General features: G+C 32.3%; 1 protein-coding gene across 1 annotated transcript in view; it reads left to right on the top strand.

The window, feature by feature from the left end:
- The window catches only part of LOC129216617 (fibroblast growth factor receptor 3-like), a 35,359-nt gene extending 24,815 nt beyond the window's left edge, over nucleotides 1-10,544 (top strand). Inside the window, exons 6-12 of the mRNA XM_054850833.1 lie at nucleotides 2,746-2,878; nucleotides 3,988-4,166; nucleotides 5,732-5,868; nucleotides 8,174-8,289; nucleotides 8,793-8,903; nucleotides 9,186-9,367; nucleotides 10,533-10,544. Coding sequence (XP_054706808.1) covers nucleotides 2,746-2,878; nucleotides 3,988-4,166; nucleotides 5,732-5,868; nucleotides 8,174-8,289; nucleotides 8,793-8,903; nucleotides 9,186-9,367; nucleotides 10,533-10,544 — 870 coding nt within the window. The remainder of the gene's footprint in view (nucleotides 1-2,745; nucleotides 2,879-3,987; nucleotides 4,167-5,731; nucleotides 5,869-8,173; nucleotides 8,290-8,792; nucleotides 8,904-9,185; nucleotides 9,368-10,532) is intronic.
- The last annotated feature ends 3,328 nt before the right edge of the window (nucleotides 10,545-13,872 follow it).

The following is a 13,872-nucleotide window of genomic DNA, read 5'->3' as shown; positions in this document are numbered from 1 at the left end:
CACGACGCTCTAGCAGAAATTTCTACATGGCAGGACCGAAAAACGTCGTCTGATGCATTTTCTCTTATGCAAGCTATCCAAAGCGTAGAATTTCTGATCTCAGTTGTGTGTCTTAGTGACATTTTAGGGGTTACTGTGTCCCTTAGCCGTCTCCTTCAAACATCTTCTCTTGATTTGAAAAGGGCTACAGAGGCAATGCACGACACCCTAAGTGTACTTGAAGAAAAGCGTAATAAAGCTGATTCCGTCTTCGGTGGGCTTTATTATGAAGTTTGTGAAGTAGCTGAAAAGTTAGATGTTGAAATGAAGATATTACGGCTTGCGGCCTCACAAACGAGTCGTGAAAACCATCCTCCTGTATCTTGTGAGGAACATTTTAGGAGATCTGTATACATACCTCTTCTAGATAATGTGATTCAAGATCTGAAAGAAAGACTTTCTTCTGAGGTTATGAATCTATTTAAGTTTCGAGTTGTGTTGCCCATACCAGAAGTAACATCAGAGGATGAAGCTACTGTAAAGGAAATCATCAATATGTACCAAGACCTCGTTGGATATTCTGCAGCATCTGCAACGCAATAGCTAACATTGTGTGTTCAGAAATGGAAGCGAGCCATTCTTAAGAAAGAAAAAATCCCAGATTTCGTTTTGGAAGTGCTGGAAAATTGTGACAGGGTCATGTACCCCACCATCCACAAAGTTCTAAGGATTCTGGCTACTCTTCCAGTTAGTGCAGCAACCGCGGAGCGTAGTTTTTCCACCCTCCGTCGGCTGAAGACTTGGCTTCAAGCGAATATGGGAGAAGAGACTCACTGGGCTTGCCCTTATGTCTGTCCATCGAGATGTTCTGCTGGACCCTGAAAGCATCATTCTAAGATTCGCCAAGACCAAAAGACAACAAGAATTTGTATTATAAACTGTACAATAATTTTGTTTACTTTTGTACCTATGTTTTTTTTTGTACGAAGACTATTGTTAAATTCACTTAGAGCAAAAGATATCAATAATTAATATTGTAAACTGTAATATTTTCGTTAAATCTTTATGATTTTATTTTGTGAAAAAAAAAAAATCTATAGAGTTCAAAACAGTGCTTGATTTTTTTTATATATTTCTCTGTTAAGATTGCTAATATAACATGTTTATATATTTAATTAAAAAAAATGGATATGGTTTCTGTAATTTCTTAGATTATATTGTAATTCAATTTAACTAGCAATTTGAAATAACACTTCTTAACTAATTTTCCTACGAAATTAGTTAAGTTGTCATCCAGCTAATGGCTCATTTAGTGCTTTTTGTTGACACCTAAAAAAAAAACCTAAGTTCTAGAAAATTATCGTACGAACATTCCCCTTGAGCATGACCCCCCCCCCCCAAATGAAATCCTGTATCCGCCCTTGGGTACCGAGGACCTTGGAGTGAAAAGAAAAGTGTTATATACATTACCTATGGAAAGTACATGACAATTCTCATATTTCATACTTTGCCTAAAAAAGTCCAATGCCTAAGTATTTTAAAGAATTTTGGGGTTTTTTGCATTGCCGAAAACTAAATATTTTTCGTAGTAAACAAATTTTTGCAGACTCCTGGCCCAGAATGAATTTTTAGCTTTGAAGCAGAAGGCCTTGAATACTAGTTATGGCTTTTGAAAAGTGGATCCAGCTTCTGGTTTTGGAGGTCTTTTAAATTAAATTATGAGCATATAAATTGAAAGAGGGAGGTCAGGTCATAGCAAAAAATCTGAGGATCTGCCTCTAATTATTTGAAATTGAGCTTTATGTTATTTCTGATCGTGATAAGGGAGGCTATGACCCCCCTGATCCATCGCCTGGATCAGGGCTTACTATAGCTGCTGCTTTAAAAAATGACAAAAATATTTTTTCTTAGAACACAGTGTAAGCCTTGAGATGCCTCAAAGGATTTTCTGGTTTTCTCGTATTTAATGCACAAATAGGGCAGTGAGTCTTAGGGGAAGCATCATTCTCCCTAAGGTGCACTACAGTAGAAAAATCATGAAATAAACTTTCGTGGGCATTGTAAAGGGTGTCCCAAAATTAACGCAAGATTTGAATTTGCCACAATTTTTCTGTGAATTGTTGGCAGCCATGGAAAAAGAACAATTTGACAGCTGGGAGTTTAGGGTTAGTAAAAATGGAGTGTTATGCTATTATACAGCCAGCAAAACAATTTAATCACTGCATGAGGAATTTCCTGTTCGTGTACTCTCTCGTTTCGGTAATATTAAATGTACCCTAGATCGTGTGATTTTACATCATTAGACTTCTCCCTATGGGGTTATTTGATCTACGTCAAACGTCTATGTCAGCAATCCCACAACCACCTGCGCATTACCTAATTGCGATATCGAGCACCAATAATAGTAAACTGCTTGACCCGCCCAAACTTTCATTATTTTTCAAATAATTGTTCGATAATGAAAACGCGTTATAGAATCGAAAATGCATTATAGAATCGAAGACGCTCCATTTGTAATAACCCTAGACCCTCAGCTGCCAAATTGTCCTTTTTTTTCAAGATTGTCCACAATTTATTGCAAAAATGGCGGCAAATTCAAATCTTGCGTTAATTTTGGGACACCCTTTATATTCCATTGCAAGCATTAAACATTATGGAAACAAATAAACAGCTAGAATTTAATGCATACTGTTGAGTTTATATTCCTGTAATTTTGTTCATAAAAATAAAATTGTGAGATAATTGTGAATTACTTTGTATTTTCAGTCCAAATATCCAGATGAACCAAATTTATTAACTTTAGAAAATGTTACTTTTGAAGATGCAGGAAAGTATGCTTGCATTGCCACAAACACTTTTGGTTCCTCAAAACAAAGTGCCTGGTTGACTGTTTTAAATGGTAAGCTCTTTTTATTTCTGTTAAAACTTTATTTTTTTATTTACTTTAAATTTGCATTATTGTTAAATTTATGAGCAATGCATGACAGTATCCATTTTCAGTTTTCAGCTTTTAATCCAACAGGCGAATTTATTTGAGTAAACTTTATTGAATAGTTTCATCAGAAAATCTATTGATATCACATGCATCAAGAGTACAAAGTTTCTGTGCAAGAATTTTTCATTTCATCATTTTAGGCTATTGTTTTGGTAACTAGAGAACATTTCTTATCAACATTTAAAGGTGAAACTCAGAATGTATAATGTAGTACGCCAATAATGTTAAGTTTTAAATTAAAGTTAAAAACTAAAAATAAGTTATGAAGTGGGGAAAAAATGTAGATTTTACATAGTTGGAAAGGGTGCCAGATTGAGTTTGTAAATTTCTTTATTTCAAGTGTTTTAAAATTTCATGCTAAAAGAAAAGAAAAGGCAGTAATTGATTTTAATTTTTTAACAAATGGATATTGAGAAATATATTTTCCAAAATTGCATTATTAATTTTTATTGTTTTCTTACACAGTTAGGTTTTTCTAAACTTTTACTTATTGAAACATTGAATTTCAGTTCTACAATAGTTTGAATTAAAAAGTCTTGATGGTTGGAATTTACTAAGAAATTAATGTCTAACATTTGACAGAAAAATTGGACATTGCTTTTAAAACATTATTTTTCCATATATGAGTTATGTTTTGTTTTGAAATAAATACTTTATTAAATGGAAACAAATATTAGAAATACTAGGGAACTAATTATCTTAACTACCTATCCGTAGTATTTAGGACATTATTTGAAAAAAAAATACCTAAGATTACTAATAAAAGAAAATACCTAATGTGAGTAAAAAGTTCTTTAATACCTAAATTTTGTATGCTCAATAAGATTTTGAAAGCATACCTAAATATTTTCTGATTTAAATAACCACAAAATATGAAATTTTACAATGAATTTAATTGAAATTGGGAGAAAATATTTGATGCAATTAAAACTTTAGACATATATTCATACAAATATAAAATGCAAATAAACTAAGGACTATGATTTTAAAATATATATATTTCCTCCTTTCAGTGCCAGAGCCTGAAGGGACATCTGAAATATATATCATTCTTACTGGGATTCTAATGGGCCTTATATTGTGCTTACTACTAGTTTTTCTCATACATCGTAAGCACCAACAGAAGAGGAGACAACTTTCAAATAAAGCAATTCCCTTTTTTGTGAAGAAAAAGATTGTTCTAGTTCCACAGGTAAAGTTTAAACCTTTAACCAACAAGACAAATATTCATTCATTATTTATTGAGTAATAATTTATTTGGCACAAAAATGTTACTTTTACAAAAGTATCGAAGTTTTTTTTTTTTTTTGAACCTTAGGTTGTAGAAAATTGATAGTTATGTATTTAAATAATAATAATAATTTGAGGTCACTTTTATAATCCTATTAATGGTGACTTCTTTTTTACAAGAATTAATTTTGTAAAGATTGTGTAATTAGCAGAATGATATTTTAAAACTGACAAATGGTCATTAGGTTGTATAGTTAACAGATTGGAGCTAAGTAATTTAGACTTAAATATAGAGTGGAACTTGCTCATTGGAATATCCGTTAAAAGAATATCCCGCTTAATGTAATAAACTTTCAGCGTACCAAATCAATATAATTTGTTACTTTGTTTTTTGATTATATGTAATACTAATGGTACCCGCACAGCTTTGCCCATAGTAGAAACTTAAAAGGTATTTTGGTTCGTCTGTATATTTACAAATAATGTATGGTGCATTTCTCATCAACTGGCTTGCCAATGTTACTGTTAAACGTTTTGATAACTTGGTAGTTTACTCGTCCATCTTATGATAATTTTGCTCAGGAAAATTTTCTTAAAATTGGAATAGAAAAAGAACAAAATCAAAATTTCGAAAAACCACTTTGAGGTGCACACCCCCATGCTACAAACTAACTTTGCCAAATTTCATGAAAATCGGCCCAACGATCTAGGTGCTAAGCGCGTCACAGAGATCCAGACATCCTGACAGAGAGACTTTGAGCTTTATTATTAACTAGTGATACCCGCACGGCTTTGCCCGTAATAGAAAAATCAAAAGGTCTTTTGGTTCGCCTGTATATTTACAAATAATGTATGGTGAATTTTCTCGCCAGTTGGCTTCTGCCCATCTTACGGTTCCACGTTATGATAATTTCGTATCTCGCCAATTGGCTTCTGCCCATCTTACGGTTCCACGTTATGATAATTTCGTAATTTACTCGTCAATCTTATGATATTTTTTTTCTTAAAATTGGAATAGAAAAAGAACCACATCGAATTTTCGAAAAATCGCTTCGAGGTGCACACTCCCATGCTACAAACTAACTTTGTGCCAAATTTCATGAAAATCGGCCGAACGGTCTAGGCGCTATGCGCGTCACAGACATCCTACAGACATCCAGACATCCTCCGGACAGAGAGACTTTCAGCTTTATTATTAGTAAAGATGAAGATTTTGATAGATGATACTCTTTGAATGTAAGAAATATGTCTTGTATGTTTGTCAAAAGCAATCAAGGTACATATGGATGAAATTATGTACATTTGAGTATTTATGTTTCAAATTTAAGAATTCTGATTAAAAAAATTTAACTCATTGCTTTTTTTTTTTTTTTTTTGGCAAAAATTTTGACTAGATGAAAATAAAAAATCAGTGCATGAAAGATAGATTCGCAAGCAGTTGAATGAGTACTGTTGCACTAGTAGTAGATTTAATTTAAAAGTTATTGTATGAACTCATTTTAAAACACATTTTTTTTCTTTTTCTAGACATCTGGAAGTTCAGAAAACCTTGCTGCACCTTTGGTGAAAATTCAGTCATATAATTTAAATTATGAGGCCAGCAATGGTGCACTGTCTGAATATGAATTACCGTATGATCCAGCATGGGAATTTCCAAGAGATCAGTAAGATTATGCATTAGCTATTTGCATTCAATATAACTTGGAAAAAAAGTTTGCACAGAAAAGAAATTTAATTCAACCAAACTTTTTGAATATAACCTTCATTGAGGGTAGTGAGGGGGTGGGGTAGTAAATTAATATGTAAAAAGTTTACATTTTGTCTAATATAAGTGAATTAGGAACACAAGAATAAGTGATTAGTTTTAGTTTTTAATAAAAGTGTTTAGTTAGAAATATAACACTTGAGATGGAAAAAAAAGAATTAAAAAAGCAAATTTTTATCTTAGATAATTTTTATACAAAAATGTTGTTCTCAAAAATACTTCAATTTCATCTTACAAACTGGAGTAAATATGTACATAGTTCTCAAGAAGTTTGCTCTTGTTGTTTAAAATGCATTTTTAATAACCTCTTTTGTTGTCATTGCCCTGTCTTTTTTTTTCTATGGACAGGTTTGAGGTTAATATGACTTTTTGCCTAAGTGTAAAGATTAGAAGTCTACTTTCCTCTGTGGCTTTATTTGTGGACTTCATCTTCTGCATCAAAACTCCTATTGATGAGTGAGTGATAGACAACATCTACTTCATTGATTCTCGAAGCGTGAATTGCACCGCCAAGATCAGATCCGGAGCCCTTCTGTTTTTGGGCTTCATGCGTTTGTCTCTTCTAGGCAATGAGTCGAGTTAGTCCCCAATGTATGCTAGCTATTAAATAGAAAAGAAATATTAGGGTACATTCCATAAATCATTTAAAATTAAAAATCATTTTGCTAATTGTGAATAACATATAAATGTTGTAGTTATAAAGCTTCATAATTTCAAACTACGAAATTTTACAGGAGAGGCAAAGGAAAAATTATTTTTCAAGTAAAGTTCGTTATCTGCCAAACTGTTACTTAATTTTCTGCAGTGTTTTCTTTGGCATTTATTGGTGAAATACCAAGCATTCAACCAAACTCAGTATTGTTGCTTATGTTGAAAATATTACCTTAAAAACAAAAATGAATGGCGTTTTATAATTTAGGTAGATGTTTTATTGTCAAACCTTATAGGATCATCTTATAAATTTTGGATTAAATTCATGAGAATACAAAGAACAAAACATTTAAACTAAAATAAAGTGTTGATTTGTGTCAAATAGCTCAACAGGCCAGCCAGGTGAAACTTATTTGATTTTTTTTTTTTTTTTGGTATGAAGTCCCTTAGAAGTCCTCAAAGAAGGCACTTTCTAAATATTGTTTTCTGCAATTTGTGAGCTGAATAGCAGATAACCAGAAAAATTATCAAGCAATTTAATGAGGGCTTAGTAACCATTTTGTTTTCATCACCAAGTCTCTGAAGTCGAAATTGCAACACATGAATTTGAACCTGAAAACTTTTAGTTATGAGCCAAATATGTTTGTTACCATGGGGCACAAGATCTGCAAATAGACAGCACTTCTAGCATTTTTTGAAGAACTTTTATTGAGTTAAAACAATATTTTATGCACTGATAATAACCTTGCTAACTATTCTCAATGGTTTTATAAATATTAAGGCCTGAATATTATGAAACTTTTATGCTTAAAAATATTTTTAAAAGTCATTTTTAACGATTTACTTTTAAATTTTATGAAATATTAATCTGTTTATAAATATTTTTGTTACATTTAAAATGTGCCAATTTTCAACTGCAAGTAAGTGTCTTATTTGCATCAATTTGATGACAAAACTTGATTAAATACAACCAAACATTTTCTTATGAACTTAATTAAAGGAGATCTAGTTTACACAAAATATAAAATTTCAACATTATGTCTTGAACTAATGAATGTTCAACGGTGAATGCAAAGAACTAACATAGCCCATTAACTAAATGAATAGCATGTGATATCTTTAAAACATAGGGTTTTCAAAGTCTTTGTATGGTTTTCTTGAATTGTACATTCATAATTCAAAGCTTTTCATACTTCAGAAATCTAATTCAGATGAAAGGCAGTTTTTTACATTTGTTTGTAGTATGGTTTGTTGATAAATAATTAATTTCGATTCAGGTTCAACTTATGAAAATTAAAATACTTGAAGAGAAAATCAATGAATTCCAGAATCATGTTTCTTATACATAAGGACTAGTATTGACATTCAAGTAATATTTATAAAAATGAATAACTCTCTTAAGTTAACTTTTGTATTGTTCATCTTTAAGAAGATATTAAAGATTTAATTTTATCTATTTTTTGCTGTATCTGAATTTTGTTCTTTTTAAAAGATCATATTTAGCTTTATCCAGAAGATGTCTGAGAGTGAAAATGTTAATCAAATATTTTCAGATTAGTTTTTGGCAAGCCTCTAGGTCATGGAGCTTTTGGACAAGTGTTTCAAGCTGAAGCTGTTGGCCTGTCTCCTGAAAGAAAATCAACTACTGTAGCAGTAAAAATGTTAAAAGGTATCTCAATCAAAAGTTTGAGTTTAAAAGTACAGTAGAGTCTCGAAAATCCAAGGTAATTCGGGCTCACGCCACCTTGAACTCCTGAAAACTAGAATTATCTTGGAAAATTCTTCCAGATTAAAATTTTACACTTTTTGTGTGACATAAGAATACAAAAATTTTCTTTAATAAATTTTATTACAACTAAAAAATGATTTTTTTAAATTAATTTTCACTTGTTCGCAACCACATTAAAATTGCTCGCATACCACAAGTTGAGAATTACTAGCTTAATGAAAGAACCTGGAAACAATAGCCTTCATATTACACATAAAAATTCTAAGCAGTAGAGTAGTTTCAGATGTAATGTTAAAATAAAAAAAAAAGGACATAAATCATCATGTTGTCAAAATCTTTATTTTTTCTCTACAATTTGTACCTTATGTAAAATTTACTTGCTTTTTAGTAACACCATTTTTTCACACATTCCATACAAATTTCATAGCTGACTCGCATTTCAGATGGACATTGTGATCAAGATGTTATAGATCTGATATCTGAAGTGGAAGTAATGAAAGCAATTGGAACCCATCCCAACATCATAAATTTACTAGGATGCTGCACGCAAAATGGTAATAAATTTCACAAACTGTTATGTTGGATAAAATATAATTATGATAATAATACTATTAATACAAAATTAGGTTACAAAAAAGCTTAATTTCCTTGTAACTTAATGAATGAGTACTAAATTTCTAGAGTAGTCTTATTTGAGACTTTTTGAAAACTTGCTGCATTTTAATTCATTTTTCAAGTTTTATATACTGATATTTAAAATATTGTTCACTTAAGTAGCACTTTGAATCTAAAACTAAAATATTTTTTCACATTTCTACATTTTTTTTTTGGCTCAGGTCCATTACATGTCATAGTTGAATATGCAGCACATGGGAATTTACGAGATTATTTAAGAGCTCATAGACCTGTTACTGGTTATGAAATATCAATTGCTGATAGGAAAATTGTTACGGAAAAAAATTTGACCTCATTTGCCTTCCAAGTAGCAAAAGGAATGAAATATTTAGCCTCCAAAAAGGTATCTGATATGACATTTATTATTATTATATTTTTTAAATATTTATATGTGCATATAAATCAACTTTTTAGAAATAGTCTGTATTAAAAATTATCTTTCAATATTAAAAATAGGAAATAACTAAAAACAAATTATTTTGAGACTAAAACAAAGAGCAACTGAAATATTAAAGGATATTTTAAAAAATAAATGAGTTCAGCCATATTAATTTTAGAGTTAAATTTATTATTAAATATGTTTTAAATTTTATACATAAATTTTTGGGTACATATAACATGCATTTTCTGTTTTTAGTTTTAAAAAAAGTATCTCAAAATATTTTTTAAATAGAAGAGTTGACTTATATTGTATTACGAAAAAACTATTTTCATCACAAACTGTTTGGTTCAGAATCAACTCAGTAAATTGCATCATAGTTGAAGTGAGGGGGGAAATATACAGTAGAACTCCAATTATCTGAACTGCTACTATCCAAATCACTTCCAGAATTTCAGAAAAAAAAAGATATTGTGCATTCATGAGGAGAAGACACTTCGGAACGCCTTCCCGAAAGCAGAGCTAATTTCAGCACGGGGGTGATCGCTACCGCTTTCAATTGAGACAACCCTAACTTTGGCGGGCATTTAAATTTGCGAAAATGTCTTTGTGTTCTTTCCTTTCATTTCTAGCTTCGCGTAATTGTCGTCTAGGGGGAATCTATACTTTTTAAACTGAAAATTTCAGAATTATAAATATTGTATTTACAAAAAAAAAGTAAGGTATTTTGTTTTCCGAATGAAACATTTCTATTAAGGATAGGTTTTCTGAATTTTGAAAGATATCCTTTTAAACACTAACGTCCTATATTCGAAATCGCAAGTGCGCTGATGAAAAAAAAGGGGGTGGCAGGAAAATTTCATTGTCACACAGACTGTGGCATTGAAATGCTTAAGGGTTGCGCTCTGTTTGAAGACTTAGTATTGCTCTCCATCTCCCTCCCTCTTTTCTTGAGGGGGTGGGGAGGTGACTCAGCAGCTCTTAGGGGTTGATATATTAATGCAATTGATTACTGAAATCAAGGTTATTTCTCTAAGTATTGCATGAATGTTAATGTTTAGAAATATGTAATAATTTTCGGTGCGTTATAAAAAGTGACTTTGATTGGAATACTGTTTTAAAATTATAGGTTCATCGGTAGGCCCCGTCTTAAAAGATGACGACTACCCCCAGGGCGAGTGTTTTCCAGCGCGGGGGGGGGGGGGGGGGGGGGGTAACTAACTTCGTTTCTGGGAGGGGGCAAAAACGAAGTTAGTTATAACACTTCAATACACAGTAGCTTAACGTCCACACGGATTGTCCACAAAAGATGTTACACTTCACCTTTACCCTCTTCCCTCGTCACAACTCACGCAATGTTCGATGAACATATTGCTATAACGAACGCTTTTATTTAAACCAAAATATGTGAAGTCACATTTCTTGTAATCCCCTCCTTCCAACTTGAGACAAACTGTCAGAAGTTCATGAACCCCGAACCCTTCCTCCCTACCCCTCTCAAGCGTGACATCATTTGTGAACGGCTCCTTAGGTTTGCTCTAAGTCACCAAAATCGCACTAACAATTGTTTTAAGGGAAACGACTGGTCCCCCCCCCCCCCGGATAACGCTAGTCACAATTTTTTTATGATCATGTATGTTTTTAACAAAGAATCATATCGCACCCCGGCAAGGAAAGTGACACAATTCAAAATCTGGGAAAACCGTGACGGCTATTGATTTAAAATCTAAATTTAATGCTCTTTCTCGAAATAAAAACTGCAAAGTTAGCTCACCTAAATGGTGCGGGGGGGGGGGGGGGGGGGGCGTAGAAACAATTTCATCAATAATGACACATCATTAAAATTTCATAATTTGGAAGAATATTTTTCGAGCTTAAAGTATGCATTATGTATACATACTTCAAAAACTAATCAATAAACATCACATAATAGGTTGATTGCGCATATTGTAATATTTGAGACTAAATCGCTTAGAATTACTATTGCATCAAACCTTAATTTTCTCCATTGCTGTTTTTTTTTTTTTTGGTTGAGTCAGTTTCCTTGCCAATGTGCAATATGTTGAACAACTGAATAGGTTGACTATAGCAACGTTTTTTGCTAAAAATTACGCATTTTACATTCAGAGCCAAAGACGGATACAGAAACTATTCAAGGAGGGGGCATTCATTTCACACCCTTACCCTTTTTTAAATTCGCAAACCTCCACCCCCCCCCCCTTCCAGACGCCATGAAAGATCGTCTCCTTTCAGTTATTTTTGGAGGGGAGAGACTTCCTTTTCTACAGAATTGCGGAGGAGTGTACCAAACACCATCCCTTACCTTAACGCCATCAAAGGTGTCCTATGATGGTTTCTCCTTTTTTGGGGAGGGGGGGGGAGGGGACTTCAATTTCCGAAACTTTTCTGTGAAGAGCCATTGAACCCTATAACCCTATTTAATATCATCTGAAATCCTCTAAAATTGAGTTTTTGGAACTTTGAAATACTTCCTATACAAAGTTCTGATCCCTATCACTCAAGTGTTAAGATATGTGCTACAATTTCATTTTCCAGACAGCAAGAGCTTCGTCAAACTATTGAAGATAGGCTAAAACAATTTTCAACTTCAGTATCAAAAATATGCCGTGGAAGAGTTCTGCATCTCGGCTCAAGGAGGAGGTGATCGCCCCCTCGCCCCTCCCTTGCATCCGTCCTTGTTCGGAGTTGTATTAGAATACGGGCAAAAAACTTTTGCCTATTTCATGATACCCACACGTAACGCTGTTCCGTAAAAGTACTGGAAGAACTGAATTACTTTTAGAGTAATCAAAAAACTTGAAAAAAAAGCATATATTTTTTCGTATTTACAAAAATAAATAGGTTAAAACAGTAACATAAAATGTTGTTTCAGGCACTTATTCAATTATTCTGTCAATAACCATATTGGCATGTAAAAAGCTTTAATTTTTGTTTTGTTCCTTTTTTCATTTCTGAAGAATAAAAGCAATATTGAAAAAAAATAGTAATAAAGTATTGAAATGTGTTGCAAAGAGTGCAACTTACCTACCGAGGCTTTCAAAATTGTTCGTACGCTTTAAATGTGTGTGGTTAAAAATGAAGTGCCTAGGAATTAAAATAGTAGCTCAATACTTTTTCATACAGTCTCTACATGATTACATCAATCCAACATTTTTTACAAAATATTGACTGTTTGAAATGGGCCAAAAATGAGGAGACAAAGAAATATTTTCAGAAAAATTCGAAATTAAAGTTATTGTCTACCGTTTTCTTTTTTTATTATTATTTTTTCAATGCGGTGATAGTTAAAAAATCTTTTGGCATTAATTTTTGCTTGTTCATTTTACAAATCTATGTATTATTTTAAAAATGGCTCGTATTCGTAAAGTAACAACAAACACAATTCGAAAATGTATTAATTCATCATTATATTCGAAGTAAAACAGTTCGAAATATTGCAAAAGTAGTTCATTTATCCCATACCACTGTGTAATATTTAATAAATGATTTAAAGCAGAAAATTGGATCAAAAATAAGATGAGAAATGGTTAACCAGCAAAGTTAACAATATGCGATTAGAGATTTATAATTAGAAAATCTATGAAAAATCCACGTTTGAGAGCTGTGAAAGTTCCAGCAGAATAGAAGGAAAATTTTCCTTCCAATTTCACCTGCAACTGTTCACCGTGTTTTCAGAAAATGTTTACTTAGCGTGAAAAACAGAAAGTTTAGGATTTCCTTCGCAAAATCAATGATAAAAAGTTTGGCATTTAGTTTATACAAAATAAATGTGTGAATATTTAATTTTGCAATATGGTGTATGTTTTTACTTCATATCTCGAAATTATTCCGAATTCAGCAGTTCCTCTGATTTGCTATTAATCTGTTTTGGAGGAAGAAAATATTTTAATATCTAAGTGAAAGCCACTATGAATATCTATCTAATCTCTAAGCGATGAACAATTAATAAACTTTAATGCCTGTCAAAACATGACAACAGGAGCAGTGGCGCAGCTAGAAAAGTTTTTTTTTTGGGGGGGGGGGGTACAAATTGAAAACAATATCTCTTTTAATAAAAGGGGTCCGGGGGTTCTTCCTGAAAAAATTTTGAAATTTGTAGTTTGAAAAACGCTATTTTAGACGGTCTTTACTGGTGTTATGAGGGGGGGGGGAGGTACAAGGGGCTCCGCGGAAATTTATAGAAGTTGAAGCTTTAAAACGTTATTATAGGCCATATTTATTGGCGTTGGAATAAGGGATGGAACTCTGGGATTCTACCAGATCTTTTTTTATATAGATAGAAATCGATTCCTTTTCTCCCCTTCAATTTTGCGAAATTGAACTTCCAAAAACGCAATTGTAGACAACTTTGAAGATTTTTACAATAAGGGAATTTTGGAGCTCCCCTGCAAAAATTTTCAAAATTAAAGTCCTAAAAACCTAAGCAGTATTCTATGATATTAAGAGAA

The sequence above is a fragment of the Uloborus diversus genome, chromosome 2 (genome assembly GCF_026930045.1).
Source record: "Uloborus diversus isolate 005 chromosome 2, Udiv.v.3.1, whole genome shotgun sequence".
Lineage (NCBI taxonomy): Eukaryota > Metazoa > Arthropoda > Arachnida > Araneae > Uloboridae > Uloborus > Uloborus diversus.
The sequence above is the reverse complement of the archived record's forward strand: the minus strand, read 5'-3'. Positions and strand labels throughout refer to the sequence as shown.